At 45.0% G+C, this 18627-nt stretch overlaps 1 protein-coding gene across 1 annotated transcript in view; it reads left to right on the top strand.

The window, feature by feature from the left end:
• FOXO3 (forkhead box O3) overlaps positions 1 to 18627 on the top strand; it is a 118277-nt gene that overhangs the window by 87658 nt on the left and 11992 nt on the right. The window contains exon 3 of the mRNA XM_027089060.1: positions 9891 to 11326. Coding sequence (XP_026944861.1) covers positions 9891 to 11291 — 1401 coding nt within the window. The 3' untranslated portion in view covers positions 11292 to 11326. The remainder of the gene's footprint in view (positions 1 to 9890; positions 11327 to 18627) is intronic.

Raw genomic sequence — 18627 nt, 5'->3', positions numbered from 1 at the left:
TTGAAAGCTTCATGTTCCTTGGTCACTTGTGAATGGTGCCTCTCTCCTTGGGCACTTCAGTGACTTTAGAGGGACACACAGTGCAGTGGTGAGAGCTTTGCCGTAGGAGTTAGCCTTGGGCTGGATTTCCGGCACGAGCGCCTATAGACAGTTACTGTTTTGCCCCTCAGTTTCCTCCTGACAGGCGTGCCATGAAAGTAAAATGAGATTAGATTTGTCAGGCACAGAGTTTTGGCTCTGGTTGGCACCAAACACAGTAAGTTCCTTCAGATTGCAGGTGAAGTAGACTCTGTTTTGGATTTCTCTTGTTGCCCCTGTGCCTGCTTGGAGGAGACTTAGAACCAGATGTGTTATCTGTGGTTTCAAGGATGCCTCTGAGCGCTCTGGGCCCACCGCATTACCAAGTAATGGGGCCTCCGTAACATCCTGAGACAGGTGGAGAGTCATCTCTACACCCGGGACAGACCTGAGACCATTCTGTCGAGCCCTTGCTCCCCCGAGTAGCCCACTTACCATCCTTCTGCCCATCTGTATAATATCATTACAGAGAACCTTAAGCCTACTTACTGGACTGCATCATCTTGGTTTTGGAAATTCAGTTGTATAATTGAAGTTAATACCTAAGGCTGAGACTTGTCAACTTTAGAACAACCTAGATGCTCTTTCACATTTTACAGTGGAAGCTTGCTTCCATCTTTTCATGTTGAGGATCATTCACTGGTGTCATGTTTTATAACATTTCATTTTAAAGTATAATTCAGGCCTGTTTTGTGGCTGCTGCCCCCTTCCCATTAATTCATTGATTAGAGAAATATTTTTGAGCACCTACTCTGTGCCAGCCCCATGCTAGGTGATAAAGCTATAATAAGACATGGCGTCTGGTTGTAAAGAGTTCAGTATGTGTTAGAGGAGACAGACTTCTATTCCTCAAGTTGTAAAGCAAGGCAGACTGAAGTTGGATGGATGGGTGGATGGGTAGATGGGTGGATGGATGGGTGGATGGATGGGTGGATGGGTGGATGGGTGGATGGGTGGATGGATGGGTGGATGGGTGGGTGAGTGGATGGTAGATCTTACCATCCTCCGTGCTCCCTGCACTTCACCACTTCAGTTGTCATGGTAATCCAGACACTGGGACTAATGGTGTTTCTGGATGGTATTACTATAACATGTCAAGGCCAGGAGATCTGAGTTGTCTCAGCTTGGCTGTCACCTCCTAGCTGATTGAATTTAGGTATGCCTTGTATCTTTTTGGCCTTCCGTTTCTTTCACTGTAAAGTTAAGGCTGCTTGTTACTAGATGGGTTTCACAGCCCTCTCCATTTTCCACAGTATTAACTTTTTACTGAACTTCCTGCCCTGACGATCACTTATATAATGCCATGAAAGTGATTAGACTCTAATGTATTCCTGAATTCTGGATGTGTATTCCCAGTGCCCTTTTATTCTCTCCATTTCCACCCACAATACAGTTTCAAACTGGAAAAACTTGCAGCTTTATTTTTTTTTTAATCTAAGTGAAAAGTATGTTAATAATAAAACTATTTCTGTTCCACTTTGCTCTACTTTGCAGAGTCGGTTTCAGGAAGGTGCTGAAACTTCATGGTTTTAACCCTTTGACACATCCATTTGGTGTGGCTAGTCCTGCATGGTCTTAAAGGGGAGTTTAAGGTGTGTGTTTGCTGAGCTCCTTGTGGGAAGGGGAAAGGATTCAGTCACACCAGGGTTCAAGCCTGGAGCAAGAGGGCAGGGGTGGCCCAATGCTGCAGCTTTGACCTGCTTTCTGGAGACTGTCTTTCTGTTGATTGCACATGCCCTTAGTTGCTGCTTCCTCGGGTGGTGGGGAGGAGGACACAGGTCTGGAAGCAGGGGGTTCGGGTGGTGGGGAGGGTGCTGCGGGGAGTGGGTGTGGGCAGAGGGCGCAAGGCTGCCAGGGTTCTCTGTGTGCCGGAAGTGCAGGTTTGGCTGGGAGGAATGGAATGTTCCCTCTTGCCCTCCAAGAGCAGAAACAGCTGTGGAAGGGCTTGAAAAGATCGCTAAATGAAAAAAATTTAAAAGTTAATATGAAAATAAAACCCACCCTGGAAAACCCAACAAAACTCTCTGTAATAGTGTGGTAGCTCTTTAAGAGAACTTTCTTCCCATCTAGGATTTCTTTTTCAATTGGGGACAGAAAAAATTGTCTGCCTAGTCCTTCCTCCCCTAAGAAAGCTTCACGTATCTTGGCTTGGGTAGGAAATGAGTTCATTTTGTTGATCACCAGGTTATTATTATTTTATTCCTCCAAAGGAGGGGCCAGAACCTGCTGCTTACTGCATGAAAACGTGAAACAAATGTGAGTTTTCCAAGGAGACCTCTGCGGGTAGAGGATAGTTGTCAGCAAATGTAACAGAAATCTTGTTTCCAGCTGGAAATTTAATCCTTCAGGCAAATTCCCGACACTATTTATTTTAGGACGTCGTATTTTTAAATAAGTCCCTTAATGGTTTGAACTTTTAGTGTTTTAGACAAAAGTGAGACTGGAGCTAGCCTGGACCTTGTCTTACACATCAGGGTTGATTATGCAATCCTGTATGTGAATGTGTAAGTTTTCTTCTCTGTCTGAAGACAGGGAAGCTGGGATTCCATATAGTCGGAAATAGTAACTCACAAGTCTGTTTTATGCCATCATACTTTGCATACTTGCTTTCGAACAAGTTAGTCCCGGAGTAGATAAAGTGTAGAGGAAGAGGATAAGCCAGCTAAATGTCTAATGTCTAGTAAGAAGGACCAGCCCTGCACACTCCTCCCTCGGATGGTGGCACTACCTGGCCCTTTGCAGTATTCCCTCCCCCTACCCCACCCAGGGTCTTTGCAGTGAGTGCGGTGATGTAGTGTTTTGTACAGTCGAGGAAGGAGAAACTGTGTGATTGTTACTGAGGCGATCTGCATGTGTACTTTGCTTCTCAGGGAAGTTCATTAAGTAATAATTAAGTATTCTTAACAATGGAAGCTAATAAGTACCTCAGGATTGGGGTATGGCTTTTTCAGTGGTTATTTTTATGCAGTCTATCTTTTTGGCATTTTGTTCGAAGGACAGTCTGTTATAAAAGAGATTATGTGAGGTTTCATGCTAATTTGGGGAAGATTCTGAAAATTACAGGGATCAATTATGGTCCCAGCCCATTCCTTCTTCAGCCTATATCATCAGTTCCTACTTTTGGAAAGTCCACTTACCCTCTTTTCTGTCCATGTCTATCCGTGCTGGGTAGAGAAGTGGCACAGAGCAGAATGGGTGACCATCTACAAGGCAGTGCAAGGTCAAGGACCCTTCCCCTTACCTTTTTTTTTAAAGAAAAAAGATATCTGGACCCCAGTTATTTGATAAATTACTCTAACTCTCCATTTTACTCTGTACCTATAAACACAGCTTAAATCTGTGAGCCCGATTCTCATCCTTATCTTCTGAATGGTGGAAACTTGGACTTAAAGAACATCTGCTGTGCACCAGACCTGGGAAGACTGGGAATCATTATCTTAGAGTCTCAGCCGGTAGAAATGTAAGGGGGAAATTCCAGTGATTCTCAGCTCTAATTGCACATTAGAATAATCTGGGGAGCTTTAACGATGTACCTCCCCGGGCCTTACCCACACCAGTCTCTATGAGTGAGTACTTAAAGTCTCCCCAGGTGATTCGAAGAGGCAGCCAGGACGGAAAACTGATGCGTAAGAGAAATCAGGGCATCATCCAGAGAACTGCCTTTGAAGGAGCCTGTCGTTATAAATCAGAGGCATCTTCCCAGGCCCTCTCCTGAAGCTGTGTCTCTGTGTTGTTCTGCTGTGGCACACGGTCCCCTGGGTCTCCCCAGGACTCACGGATTCCATTGGGCTTTTCACGTGACCTTTATCATCTCCTGTTCAGCAGTTGCATATATTAGGATTCAGGCCTTTGGCAGCCTCATTTTGAACTGTCGGTGCCAACAAGTCAAAGCAAGGAGACCTACTTGAAATGCTGGTCCTGTGTGCAAGGTAGATGAGTCCTGGATTTAAAAGCAGTGCCTGATAGATCGTCCCCACTGAAATCCCTCGTGAGGACCAGGGCAATGCCTGCAATCTGCTTGGTGGGAAGCAGTGGGTCTGGCTTGGGAGTTGACAACCATAATTCATTTTGAGACAGCAAAAAGATCGAGAGAGAGGGAAAGGTGGAGGCCTTTAAGAGTTAAATTACACAACTCCCTTTTTATTTTTAAAGTCAGTGGATTCCTTGTTGCCTGTTGCTGAGAAAGATAAATAGATACCACATGTTGCTTCCAGACAAAACCCTCTCTGTGTTCCAGGGGAAGCACATGCAGCTGGTGTCTGGGTTAGTGGGCAGTCTTTACAAGGTAAACATGGGTTGGAAGGGGCTGGAGCGGACATAGGGTAGCAACAGTTGGGAAATTACCAGCTACTCTTGAGTGGCACAGCACCTTTGAAATACTTTTAAGAGTTTGAAATCTCTTCCTGGAAGGAGCCCACCCTCTCCCCTTCTGGCTTCAAGTATATGATGTACGGAAAACAGTAAGTGAACATTTGTGATGTCACTGCTTCCGTACGTGGGATCTGACAGTTGAGAGCCTCTTTTGTGCTTGGCACTCGATGAGTAATTTGCATGCGTACTTTCATTTAATCTTCCCAAAGATCCTAGAGTTAGACAGAGAGGGTGTTTTATCCCCGTTTTATGAAAGGGGCAACTGAGGTTAAGTCAATTGCCCAGGGTCACAGGACACATGCCAGGGCCACGACTCCAGCTCCGACCTGGCTGACATTGAAGCCTGCCTCCCTCCACTGGCCACATTAAATTGCATGTGTGAATTAGCCACTTTGTAAATATTGGTGGAATACTTATTCATTTCAGGCAGCTTCCCTCTGACACTTAATCTAATCTAATCTGTTTGGGGTCCATCTGTCTTCACAACCAGTTGGCATAACTGTAGTGACTGTGCACTTTAGCATTAGGGATAAAGGTATCTTGCATTAGGAGACTGTCTTCATTATAGCAAGAAAAAGAATTACCGGATTCTGATGAAGACAGTCATCTTTTATGCTGATTTCTTCAAGGAGAGCCAAGCAAAGGGATCTCCAGGCTCTGACCCACACGGCCGCAGTCAGCCCAGCTGTGAAATGTGAGTTCCATCAGGCGGCCTCCTTCACGTACCTGCACATCCCTCCTCGAAGGATTAGGCCACTGATGGCAGCTGCAGTCACACAGGACAGGTTTGACAGCTCTGTTACTAATTACACCTAAAGTGTTTACTGCCCCAGTGCAGGCCTTGCTTCAGTGTAAATCTTTTTGTTAAAGAGAAGATTGACATAAGAATACTCTTCGTCTCATTTTTATCTCTGCTCTCTCTTCAGAGACATCGTGTTACAGTTGCTTGCGGGGTTTTCTACATCTTTGGGCCCAAGTTGGAAAAAGCTGGCATATTTGTCTCTGACAAAAGTTTCTTCCTAGAGATGTTTGGTTTGCTCTAATTCATCAGTCTCTGGATTTCTTAGTAGTGGATTTAAATAACCAGAACTATTTACAGGGTTTGGGGTTGGGGTTAGAGTAATTTATCGACTCCTTTAGTAACCAAATGTGATGACAGAATGGCCTGAGCTCTAGCAATGGGAGTCTTGGTTGGTTATATTTACCTTATCACCTTAGCCTTAAGGAAAGCACACCCGACCAATTAACAGTGGTCTGCCTCACAATGTATTTCAAAATGTGTATTTAGATGTGATTAGAAAAATCACTCTAGTCCTATCAAACCATTCCTCCTTTACTGTCAGCTCTCAACCCCCAAACTAATGTTACGTCTTACAAACTTAGACTATTTGGTATGACAGATGAATTAGTGGAAAACCATAGAATATTTTTGATGGTAGTTTTATAGTTTAAAATGCACACAGTACATTGGAAACTAATTTAGAGCCTCCAGTGGAGAGGTCTTTAGAGAACTTAAACTACAGATCATAAGAAGATTTTATAATTGGCTTGTCTCGTTTTATAAATTCCATGTCTTCATTCCTGGGATTGAGGTGAGGGAGGGGCGGTTTGAAATCTTAACAGAAATCATATCACCATTAACTTCCGTTATCAGAGAAGGTGCTGGGGAAACGTTGTAGTTCTGATATTTTCTCTGGCATTTATTCACCTTCTCCTGTTTCACCGAAATTTAGTTAGAGAACCTGGTAATTAGAATCATGACCTATGAGGCAAAAAGGCAGAATACATTTCTGGTATCTGACCATATTAGGGTGAGGGGCATTTGAGCTAGAAATAGACAGAGGGGCCACATTGAATGGCCTTTGTCAATGCCCCCCGTCCCCTTCAGATTGTGGATTTTATAAACGGAAGGCTGGGGACTGTGAGGATGGTGGTGACACAGGTTTTTGTTTGCGTCGTCTTAGTAATGGAACTGGAAAAACCTGTCCGAGTGTTGGGTTGTAGGTAATATGCCTTAGGGAGATGTATTCTGCCACTAGTAACCTCTAAAACAAGAATTGAGCGAAGATTGGACACTGAAGCTAATCACCCATTTAATAAGTTGGGTTTTGTTTCAGAATCTAAGGGTAGTTTATATTGGTTTGTATGGTAACCACTGTCCTCTCTTTAGGATGAATGCTACGATGGCCACCTTAGTAAAGAAACACAAATGCGGGCTATAGGATGAGCCTTTACTTGCAGGCTTGCTCTTCTAAAGACTTTCTTTTAAAAACATTTTTAGGAAAGACCTACCAAATTACTACCCTTAACTATTTCACAAACAAAATTACAGTCATAGTGCCTTTGTATCCTTCTTCTTTCTTAAAAGTTTCTCTTTTTAGATGTCAGCACAGATAGCACGATGACTTCTGTCTAATTTGGTGACAGACCTGGGAAAGGTTGCAGAGGAAGCATTGGAGTTGGGAAAACAAGTTTGTTTTGGTTCTTATAGACACTAGCTGTGTGACCTTCTGTAAGTTATTTAATTTCTCTCAGTCTGAGCCTTCATATATATGATGAGGGCACCAACTTTGCGGGTTTACTAGGAGGATTAGAGTCGAGGAATCTAAAAGCTCTGGCCCAGTAACTGACGGTGCTGTAGTCAGGCAGGCTCTCACTCTTCCCTCTTGCAATTAGGGACCTGGGCCCTGACAGGCTGTGGTTCTGGTCCTCCTTGTGGGTATTCCGGCCCCTTTACCACAAACCCCTACAGAAGCTTAATTTCTCTCTCCAAATTCCTAACCAATGGTAGCTTGTAATTTTATAAAATTACACACATACATTGTTGGGGTTTAGAGTTGTAGAATGTAGATGACCATTAGAAAATCCATAGAGAACATTTTGGAGGTCTCTAAAGGTTTCATTTTCTTTCTTACTTGGTTTGGAATTGTGAGACTAAAAATGCATTAAAAAAAATCTCCAAATGCTTTTTAAAGGGGGGGTGGATAACTGGGTACTTATGATTGGTCATTGTTAATTCTGGGTGTTGGTATGAACTCTTTCCAAAATCTAGAGCAAAGGGGGCTGGCCAGGGGAGGGGTAATTCGGCTAGCGTCTACATTGCCCCCACAGAGCTTCAGGACCACCCTGTTTTTTCAATGAGAAGCTTGAGTTTAAGTTTTTAGTTAATACAGCTAGTTGTCTGAGTACTCAGTAATGGAACCACCTCGCACTTGCCTGCTTGTTGAACCCTGCAGAGTGAGTTTTAAGAGCATGCTTCATATCTTTATTGAGAAGGTGTTTTACTTTTTAAAGAAATGTGATTTCTGAACCATTCATAGAGATGCCATTATTCTTTTAAAAACCATAAGAGTAAAAGGGAAGCAGGATATATAGTCTCATGGGCAACATTTGTCTCACCAGATACTCAGCACGTTGCCTGTTTTCTACTCTCAAACGCGTCTTTGTGGCTGTCGTAGAAATGCCGAATTATGACCCATGGTTGCTGATGCTCATTGCCCAGCCAGAGCTGCTGGGCATCCTTGCATGGGAACATGTACACGGGAAACACTCTGAGTATTTTGGGTTATTTACGTATGGTGAAATCCTGCTCACTTTCTATGTTTTAAAAACATTCTGGTAGAACACATGTATTTGTATCTTCTACATAAATACAGTTGGTGATTGCCAATTTTTTTTTTAAACTACGGTAGCTTTTAGAATGGTTTGTATTTAATAGACAGCAGCAGGCAATATCTTCTGTCTTTTTAACTTGCAAATAAAAACTCATCTGGCCTGCAGGTGCTATTCCAGGTGTGGCACATACCATCAACTCCTCTCTTTTACTGCACATGAGGCATTTTCAGATTAGAATGAGCCCTCCCCAGGCGATGACCCTGTGCTTTATAATAGCAGTAAGAGTACCCTGACTTGGTAGCGTGACTGGCTCCGGAAGTATGTTATCATATATCATCCTTACGTCATCCCTGTCAGGGAGGGACGGTCTGGATGTTATGGCTGTAGTGAAGAAGAACTGAAGTTGTTGCAGACAGATTAAACGATTTGCTCAGGTCACATGGTTGGTCGGTGGCAGAGATAGGACTGGATCTGGGTCATCCCTGTTAACTGGGCTTGTCTACCAAGCCAGGAGGATTCTTGCAAGATGGGTGCAGTTGTGAGGTTTTCGAGGGTATTTTGCCCTTTTTCTTTTCTTTTTTTAAATAAACCTTTCAGTATAGAATCGTTTTAGATTTACAGAAAAGCTACAAACCTAGTACAGAGAGTTCTTGATGTTGGGTATCCACGTCAAGTCTCCCCTGTTGATAACATCCAATCTTAGTTTGGTACATTTGTCACAACTAATAAACCAATGTCGATACGTTATTATTATTAACTAAGATCTGTGCTTTATTCAGATTTCCTTAGCTTTTGCCTAATATCCGTTTTCTGTTCCAGCTTCCCATCCAGGATACCACATTATATGTAGTCATCATGCTTCCTTAGGCTCCCTGTGGACCTACTGGACAGGCATTTTAAAATGTTCCTTATCTGGGATTTGTCTGCAGTTTTTCTCATGATTAGACTGGCATGATGGGTTTTGGAAGGAAGACCACTGAGGAAGGTGCTGTTTTCATCACATTATAGCTAGTGCCTGTTATCAACCTGACTTTGCCCTGTTGATGTTGATGTTGATCACCTGGCTGAGATGTCAGGTTTCTTCACAGTAAAGTTACTCTCCCCCACCGCCTCTTTCTATACTGTACTCTTTGGAAGGAAGGAAGTGTGCTCAGACCACATTGCCTTGAGGAGGGAGTGTCTGTATAAATTATTTGGAATTTTTTTGAATGGGAAACTTGCCTACTTCTGTCGACTCAGCAAATCCTACTTTACCATTTTTTTCTTATGCTTGTGAGACAGGTGTGAAATTGTGGCAGGAGGAGATGGAGTCGTAGAAAGGATCGGTAACAATTCACACCAGTTCTGGGTTCATAGAAGTGGTTAAGAAAAGGTAGATGCTGCCTCTGTACTAGAGGAGGAGGGGACCAAAATAGAATAAAATAGCCCCCTAAGTGATTAATTATCCTTAGAGAGCCAGGGAGGTTTATTGCAAAGCGCAGGGAGAAATGGTGTGGTAATACATTGTAAGTGTGAACTTCAGTATAGGAAGTACAGTTACAGAAAGGACAATAAAACTTGGGAATTTAAGAAGAACAATGCCAGTGAGCTCCTACATCCCCGCATTTCCTGGATATGAAACCGTCTCCCACCCTCTAAATACGGAGCTTGCCATTTTCAATACTGTCATTTAATACCAAGCCAAGGAGGGTCATGCAAAGCCTTTTTTTTTTTTCCCTTAGCCTCTGAGGTTGCTTTAAAAAATGAGTCTGATTAGCAACTGTTTCTTCTGAGTGCTCAGTTTGGACCATTCTGGCTCATCTGCACTGTCCCTTCTCTCTCTGCAGAACTCCATCCGGCACAACCTGTCGCTGCACAGCCGGTTCATGCGGGTTCAGAATGAGGGGACCGGCAAGAGCTCATGGTGGATCATCAACCCCGACGGGGGGAAGAGCGGGAAGGCGCCCCGGCGGCGGGCCGTCTCCATGGACAACAGCAACAAGTACACCAAGAGCCGGGGCCGTGCAGCCAAGAAGAAGGCAGCCCTGCAGACCGCCACCGAGTCAGCCGACGACAGTCCCTCCCAGCTCTCCAAGTGGCCCGGCAGCCCCACGTCTCGCAGCAGTGATGAGCTGGATGCGTGGACCGACTTCCGCTCACGCACCAATTCCAATGCCAGCACGGTCAGTGGCCGCCTGTCCCCTATCCTGGCTAGCACGGAGTTGGACGACGTTCAGGATGATGACGCGCCACTCTCCCCCATGCTCTACAGCAGCTCGGCCAGCCTGTCCCCCTCCGTCAGCAAGCCGTGCACCGTGGAGCTGCCCCGGCTGACCGACATGGCGGGCACCATGAATCTGAACGACGGGCTGGCCGACAACCTCATGGACGACCTGCTGGACAACATCGCGCTCCCTGCGTCCCAGCCGTCGCCCCCCGGAGGGCTCATGCAGCGCAGCTCCAGCTTCCCATACACCACCAAGGGCTCCGGCCTGGGCTCCCCCACCAGCTCCTTCAGCAGCACGGTGTTTGGCCCCTCGTCTCTGAACTCCCTGCGTCAGTCTCCCATGCAGACCATCCAAGAGAACAAGCCAGCCACCTTCTCTTCCATGTCGCACTACGGCAACCAGACACTCCAGGACCTGCTCACGTCGGACTCACTCAGCCACAGCGATGTCATGATGACCCAGTCGGACCCCTTGATGTCTCAGGCCAGCACCGCTGTGTCCGCCCAGAACTCCCGCCGGAGCGTGATGCTTCGCAGCGATCCAATGATGTCCTTTGCCGCCCAGCCTAACCAGGGGAGTTTGGTCAATCAGAACTTGCTCCACCACCAGCACCAAACCCAGGGCGCTCTCGGTGGCAGCCGTGCCTTGTCAAGTTCCGTCAGCAACATGGGCTTGAGCGATTCCAGCAGCCTCGGGTCAGCCAAACACCAGCAGCAGTCTCCTGTCAGCCAGTCTATGCAAACCCTCTCGGACTCTCTCTCAGGCTCCTCCTTGTACTCAGCTAGTGCACACCTTCCCGTCATGGGCCACGAGAAGTTCCCCAGCGACTTGGACCTGGACATGTTCAATGGGAGCTTGGAATGTGACATGGAGTCCATTATCCGTAGCGAACTCATGGATGCTGATGGGTTGGATTTTAACTTTGATTCACTCATCTCCACACAGAACGTTGTTGGTTTGAATGTGGGGAGCTTCACTGGTGCTAAGCAGGCCTCATCTCAGAGCTGGGTGCCAGGCTGAAGGCTCACTGAGGAAAGGGGAAGTGGGCAGAGCAGGTCAGTGCCCAGGGCTACGGCATAGTAATAACAGGGGCGGTGGGGGACAATGGCTTTCATTTACGTGGTGCACAGTAACCTGGCTCCCAGCCAGTTCATTCTGAGTGGTACCAGCAAAACAAATAGGGCTGTCAGGTGCCCCTCCCCACAGTTTGCTGACAGCTCAGGAGTTTTACTGCCAGTAAAAAGAATACACATTCAGAGGTTTCATTTTTCTTTGTATCCAGTCACCCTCGCTGACCTATGACACAGGTCCCCCTACTGGATGGATGGATGAGGAGAGAAGGGATGGGAGGAAGGGGACCTTAGGCCACACAAACATCAAGGTTAAGGACGCAACCAAAGGGCCTTTCTTAGGCTCTCAGGTCCAGCACTGCCATTGTCCATCTTCGATGCTACGGTTTCTATATCTTTTTTATCCAGCAAAGTAACAATTTTTAGGTGCTTCTAATTTGACAGTAGACTATGCTTTCTGGACTCTTTCATACAGGAGTATTTCCAAGAAGCAAGATCTGTTAGATTCTTCACCATTAGTACTAAGCAATCTTTATTAGCACTCAGCATCTAAACATTTAAAAGAGCAAAAAGAATTAAATAGAAAACAGAAGTTTTTAATGTGAGAGAGCACTTACTCATGTGCTTCTTTTTCCCAGTGTATAAATGGTGTCCGGTTCCAAACGGTGACAAGAGTTGTGAATGGCGACAGAGATTTTTTAAATTGTGGCATTTTAATTCTGTTGGAACCAGAGAGATCATGCAACATGATGTGGCAAGAAAAGAGAAGCATTTGACTGGAATCGGAAGTTGAGGGTTCCGTTCCACTTCTACTGCTTTCTGGTTGCTATTGGGAGTGTGTCACTTAGCCTTTGAACCTCAATTTCCAGTTTTATAAAATGAGGATAATAGCCCCTGTTACTCCACAGGGTTATTGCAAGAATCAAATGCACTGAAGTGTGTGAACGTGCTTTGTAAAACTGCAGTGGGCTGAAGTATGTGCGGTGTTATTAGGTACACATACCGACTGACACATGAGTAAGCAGGGAGCCCAGAGAGGTTAAGTGGTCTGCCCAGGGTCACACAGCTGGACCCAGAATCCCTATTTCTGGAATGGCTTGAACCATAATCGTTCTTCCTAATTATCTCTAGATGGTAAAAATGAGAAGTGCTCTGAACCGGAGCCAGAATCAGTAGGTAACATACAAGCTTGCCCCAGAACTCTCAATCTTCAAGTAGTAAGATGAGCACTGGGGTCTTCTGCTATAACACATTTGTACCCCCAGACCCTCCCATGTTCAGGGGCTCTTTTTATGCCCCAGTTCCTTTTTTTTTTTTTTTTTTAGTATCAGCAAGCTACTTACACTCTTCTTTATTAAGTGGTGTGAAAGAGAAATGGGATTCAAAGCCATAAAAAGCTGAGCCTTGTTTAACCCTCTGCCCTGGTGAAGGAATTATAAGGGTCTCCTGTGATGAGCTCATCCCGTTCATGGGTAGTTGTCGAAAGTGGAATGTCGAGAGTGTTGTGATGCTCAGCTTCTCCGCTTTCCCAGGCAGAAGCAGGTCCCTAATGGCACTCAGACATCTGTTTCGAGTCATTTAATAGCCCTTGAGACGGTAAAAAGACTGCAGCAGAAGCTAAGAAGGGTGACACACTTCCGTACTGCCAGAACTCGGACTGGTGGAGACTTGCCTTGAGAAATTTAGATATTTGGCTTTTAGAAGAACAGTTTGTCTTCCTTTAAGAAGAGGAATATGATTGTGGCTTCTGAAGACACAGTAGGTTTTAATTTTGGTTTGGTTGTAAGGAATCCACTTTCTAGTTCATTGAGAAGAAAATGTGCCATCAATTTTTGTCTTATTTTTCAAGTGTAGGTTTTCCTTTTAATTCAGTAGCAGACTTTTCTTGTGTGTGTGTGTGTAATTCTAAAAGGTGGTATAAAACTATTTTAAGGGAGGGCTTCCCTGGTGGCGCAGTGGTTGAGAGTCCGCCTGCCGATGCAGGGGACATGGGTTCGTGCCCCGGTCCAGGAAGATCCCACATGCCGCGGAGCGGCTGGGCCCGCGAGCCATGGCCGCTGAGCCTGCGCGTCCGGAACCTGCGCTCCGCCATGGGAGAGGCCGCAACAGTGAGAGGCCCGCGTACCGCAAAAAATATATATTTTTTTTTTAAGGGAGATTTAAATACTTATGTTTAAAAAAATATATTTAGTGAATTATTATTTTGATAATAAGTAACTACTTTTAAGAGTATGCATTTTATTATTATACCCTTTTGGAATATTAGGGTCATTTAGTCACCTTTTTCTCAAAATATTTTGGGTGAAGTGTTTTTGAGGAGCTATTTCTTGAGTAAAAAATATGAAAAGTCACCAAATTTTCCTGAAAGTAAACCAGCTCAGTATGACCAGAGCAAGAGAAAGAAACATCCTGAAGACTGTGAAGGGCTTTGAGGGAGTCTGGTTTCTGGCTCTAGGATTTCCATTTTGCTTTGGAATAAATTGCTCCACTATATAGCCAGGAGCATGTGTGGCCTAATGTATATTCTTACTTTTACAGTAAACTTGTGGCTATCGCTTTATTGAAGATTCTCCTGAATTCACAAAACAGGACTTGGGTCACAGTCTCAGAATTCACTTCTCCCAAATTAAGCACCTCAGCTTCCCAAGATTTGTTCTATAATGACTTTCTTGGTTTGACTTTTTTTTTTTTTTTTCAAGCCAGTAGTTGTGGTATTCTCTAGACTCACTTCCTGGCCTTGCTAACTGAAGGTCATGTGACCCCGAGTGGGCGCCGGAGCAGTTCTGTCCAGTTGACAGACAGTCTTGCTGGAGAGCTGTGGTGAGATGCTTCTCTGGAGGGGTGGGTGTTTCACACATGTCATTCATTTTATAGATCACGTGTGAAATCCTTTGACCTACAGGTCTATCTGGAAAAGGAAAGAATAATTGTACCTCTTTGTGAGTGCCAGCTACTGGGGTATGACGGGCACTTGCTTCTCTCAGGCACTGGGGAAGCTTGGTGTGCATGTGTACAGATTGGCAGCAGGCATGGCTGTGAGCAAGTGTGGTGGTTTCAGGGCTGTGCCTCCGGTAAGCCCTCCTGAGATTGACATGTGTCTGTTCTTGCAGGAAAGCAACGTCAGTTTCACTGTAGTTTTGATGTCAGAAGGTGCCTAAGTTCACATGCTTTTTCGTTCATCTTCATCTTTTGGCATTTGGAGACCCCATTAGGGAGCAGCCCCATACTTAGTTGCGTTTTAAACAACTTTATGATAAGGATTGGAAAATACTAACTAGGAAAACCCCAGGTGGAGAGGAGAGAGGTAGTTCTCTTCCTGTCTGTGCCACTGGCCATGTCACTGATGAATCTCTTAGAATAGTAGGTTTCTCATCTGTCAAAAGAGGACAGAATCGTAGAGTTGTTTTTTTTGTTTGTTTTTGGGTTTTTTTGTTTGTTTAACCAATAAGATTTATTTAGTTTTTTAAATTGAATTGTAGTTGCCATACAATATAGTGATTCACAGTTTTTAAAGGTTATACTCCACTTATAGTTATTATAAAATACTGGCTTTATTCCCTGTGTTGTTCAACATATCCTTGTAGCTTATTTTATACCTAATAGTTTGTAACTCTCAATGCCCTACCTCCATCTGGCCCTTCCCCTCTTCCTTCTCCCCACTGGTAACCACTAGCTGTGAGTCTGCTTCTTTTTTATTATATTCACTAGTTGTTGTATTTTTTAGCAAAGTCATAGAATTTTAAGGGTGCATAGTATGTATACTTTTAAACCTGAAACCTAACATTCTGTCTGTGAAATTGCCACCGTAAGGGATATGCGATGATATGGAACTGTAAAGGAACAGTGGTATACTAGTGTGGCAACAGCAGGTCCTGGTGTTGGAAGCCGTTGAGAATTTAAATTTAGGCTACTTCCCAAAAGGAACAAATCTTTGATACTTGTTGGACTGATGTTTAAATGCTGTGATTCCATTATGTCTTTAAATATTCATGTTGGGGGATAGGACTGATTCTAACCAAATACAGACAATATCATAGGCTACTCATGTGATGTTTTTTCTTGATGTACTGATAGATATTTCCATTAGGGAATATAACGTGCAGTACGTACTGCGTGGAGAACGTACTCTGTTACTTGCACTTGTGAACTGTTGTCTAGTCTTTGGTTATAGTGTGCTAGCCTCAAGAATTCTGTACCTGCAGGGACCTTTATTCTTACTTTTTAAAAAACCCAAAGTCTGAACTGTCATTCATGGAGATAATGGCTGTCTGGATGTTCCTAGTGTTGACAACAGTGAAAGAAAATTGACAAGAGCCCTGAAAAGACGTTTTCTGTGCAGAGGCTGGTACGCTCCTTACGTACACCCGTTTCCCTGGAAAGCAGTGACGTCCAGCACTAAGGCTGCTCTTCCTGGGTCTGTCGGGTTTTTAATGCGCCTTTGCTCACCACTGGCCAGCCTGCTAAGCATGGGGACAGAGCCTGAGTGACTGCTGCTCTTCATGCAGTAGCGTTTATAGATGGCTTTCTGGCAGGTCTCTTTTGGCCACAGAGCTTGTGTGGAACATAAATAAGTGGAATGAAAATCACCAGAATTACTACTGGAACTTCATGTACACTTTAAGCTCCCGTTAAATGCTTCTTTTCAGAGTGTTCATAATGCTCAATATTCATCTTATAAATAATGTTTTCTGTAAGTAGAGTCTTCCCCCAGGGGCCTGCTTCTCATAGGCATACCTTTCTGTATAGAGATGGGAGAAGGGGGCTTGTTGGGACCTGCCTCTGTGCCATGGCCAGAGAGGTTGGCCTGTCAGAGGTCCCCCATGGCCCTGGGGCAGGTAGAAGGATGTTTGTTCACTGCTTTCTCTTCCCAACTTGGAGACACGTGTCTTAATGCTGGATTTTCATTCCAAGATGGAGATTCCCCACCTTGCAAGAGACTTCACCCTGGTTTTGTTGGTATGTTCATTTAATTTGAAAATACTGCTTTCCCCCATCCAAATTATTTTGAAGTTTAAAATTTTAAAAACTAGAATGAATTAAAATTTTGTATTGTGAACTAGTGACAGACACTTCAGATATTCAGAGGTCCCGTGGGTCGGTGTTTCTCAAAGTATTTCACAGAATACTCAATCCTCAGGATATTCATGGGTATTAAGTGGAAAATAGATTCTGTGGTCAAATGTCTGAGGAACGCCACGTTAAATAAAGTTAAATAGGGTTGTTTGCTGCAGGACTTCTCAGAGCCTTAGAAGTTAACGTATGTTATGAACCTTCTAGGATCGGATTGCAGTGTCTCCTAAGTTTATCTGACATCTCGAATCAAATCCTTCTTCTCCCGGAAACCATAGGACCAGTGTCCTAAGGAACCCCCTAAAGAAATCCTGAAAGAGGTCAGCAACCTCTTAAGAACGAGGGATTCTTTGCCCTTTTTCCTCTTGATTCTTACTGGAGCTTTTTGTACAACCTTGTCATACATCAAGCCTTTCTCAGCCACAGGGTGGGTTCTACTCTTGGATGAGCTAGCTGCCTGGCAAAATGGTAGGTCCCACGTTGGTTGAAGTGCTCAGGAAAAGTCTGAATTTATTAAACAAAATTTGTTTATTGAGTACCTGCAGTGTGCTGGGCACAGGGGATAGAGGAAGATAAAATAGGGTCTCACCCTCAAGGTGTGCATGGCCTGGCTGGGGATGTGGTGCGGTGGTGGTGGTGGTGGTGGTGGCGGTGACGGTGACCATTGTCCCAGGGGAAAAGACTGCTTTCCATGCAGGGGTGGAGCAAAGGACCCATGGGGCAGTGGCAACCTTGCATGCTTGGTTTTCTGGGACAACCCTGCTTTTTCAGATGTTCTGTTCCGTTATCACGTGGTCTGTTCCACCTGTCTTTGGGGGATAAAAACATAGGCTCCATGCTGATAGGGCAGAGTTCAGACTAAATCCAGATGCTGGTTCATGTTAAAAGCCCTGCAGGAGACTTGCTTTTATGTTTGATTTCTAGAACTGGTTCATCATCACAGTTGAATGTGAGCCAGCCACCCACTCCAAGATCACTGTCCCTGGGGCTCTGCTCCGAGGGGAGATGTGGATTTAAAAAGCTCCCCTGGGCTTCCCTGGTGGCGCAGTGGTTGAGAGTCCACCTGCCGATGCGGGGGACGCGGGTTCGTGCCCCGGTCTGGGAGGATCCCACATGCCGCGGAGCGGCTGGGCCCGTGAGCCATGGCCGCTGAGCCTGTGCGTCCGGAGCCTGTGCTCTGCAATGGGAGAGGCCACAACAGTGAGAGGCCCACGTACCCGCAAAAAAAAAAAAAAAAAAAAAAAAAAAAGCTCCCCTGCAGCCCACCCCAAGTTAAATAATGTCTTTGTGGTACAGCAGAGGACCTATGAATCTGTAGCAGAAGGCTGCCATTTTTATGGTTATGTGTCATTGAGTCAAGCCACTCCATTTCTCTGAGTCTCAGTTTGCTTGTCTGTAAAATGGGGCTAAAATGAAAACCTACCCCACAGAGCTCTTGCAAGGACTATCTCTGATATGACCTAATGTCCTTTGTCAACTTTTTAAAAAGTTACTTAATGTTTATTGTTACTTAAAATGGTTCCGGAGGTTAATGCAGAATTAAGGAAAGCACCAAGCCAGTCTTACATTGTTGGCACAAAGAGCAATTACTTTCCTCAATAAACTAGAATCAGTTAGGTTTCTTTTCATTAAAAAGGTATAGCAATTGCCTGTTGTGTGAAACCTTTGATGTCCCCTAGAAGTCCGGCCTGCCAATTTAGGGATACCCAGGACAGGGGCTATATTTTCACTAATAAAAAGGACCTTCTGCCACAGACGGATTGGGGAGGTTCATATATGGTACCCAGGGTGTTCCATTAATATCTTTAAAGGATTGCCTGAGAAATCCTAGCTGTCTGGCCTCCGCCTTCTTTCCTTAGGGAGGCTGTCATATCCACTCTGTGCTGAGGGGGGAGCCTCGCCCTGCCCCGTTTCTGCTTCCTCAGCGTGGAGCCTCTTCCTGTTGGGAGGGAGCCTGGAAATCTGATCTTCCCTCTCCACTGCCAGGCCACCGTGGCCACACAGAGAAATAAAAAGCTGCTCCAGTTCTCCTAGGACTTCTTGGGAGCAGAAACGTTGCCACACAGCGAATGGCAGGATGCTGGCAGTGGTCTCGCCATGGACCCCACCTCCCCAAGAGCTGGTGGTTTACTGCCCCCACCCCCGCCATCACTGGCTAACGTGACACAATTTGGGGTTCAGAAAATATGGTCACTGTATCTTTAAGATCTGCCAAC

Source organism: Aethalodelphis obliquidens, unplaced genomic scaffold, assembly GCF_003676395.1.
Source record: "Aethalodelphis obliquidens isolate GAN/ISIS:26980383/991018 unplaced genomic scaffold, ASM367639v1 scaffold3, whole genome shotgun sequence".
Classification (NCBI taxonomy): domain Eukaryota; kingdom Metazoa; phylum Chordata; class Mammalia; order Artiodactyla; family Delphinidae; genus Aethalodelphis; species Aethalodelphis obliquidens.
Note: the sequence above shows the minus strand (reverse complement) of the source record. Positions and strands in the feature narration are given on the sequence as shown.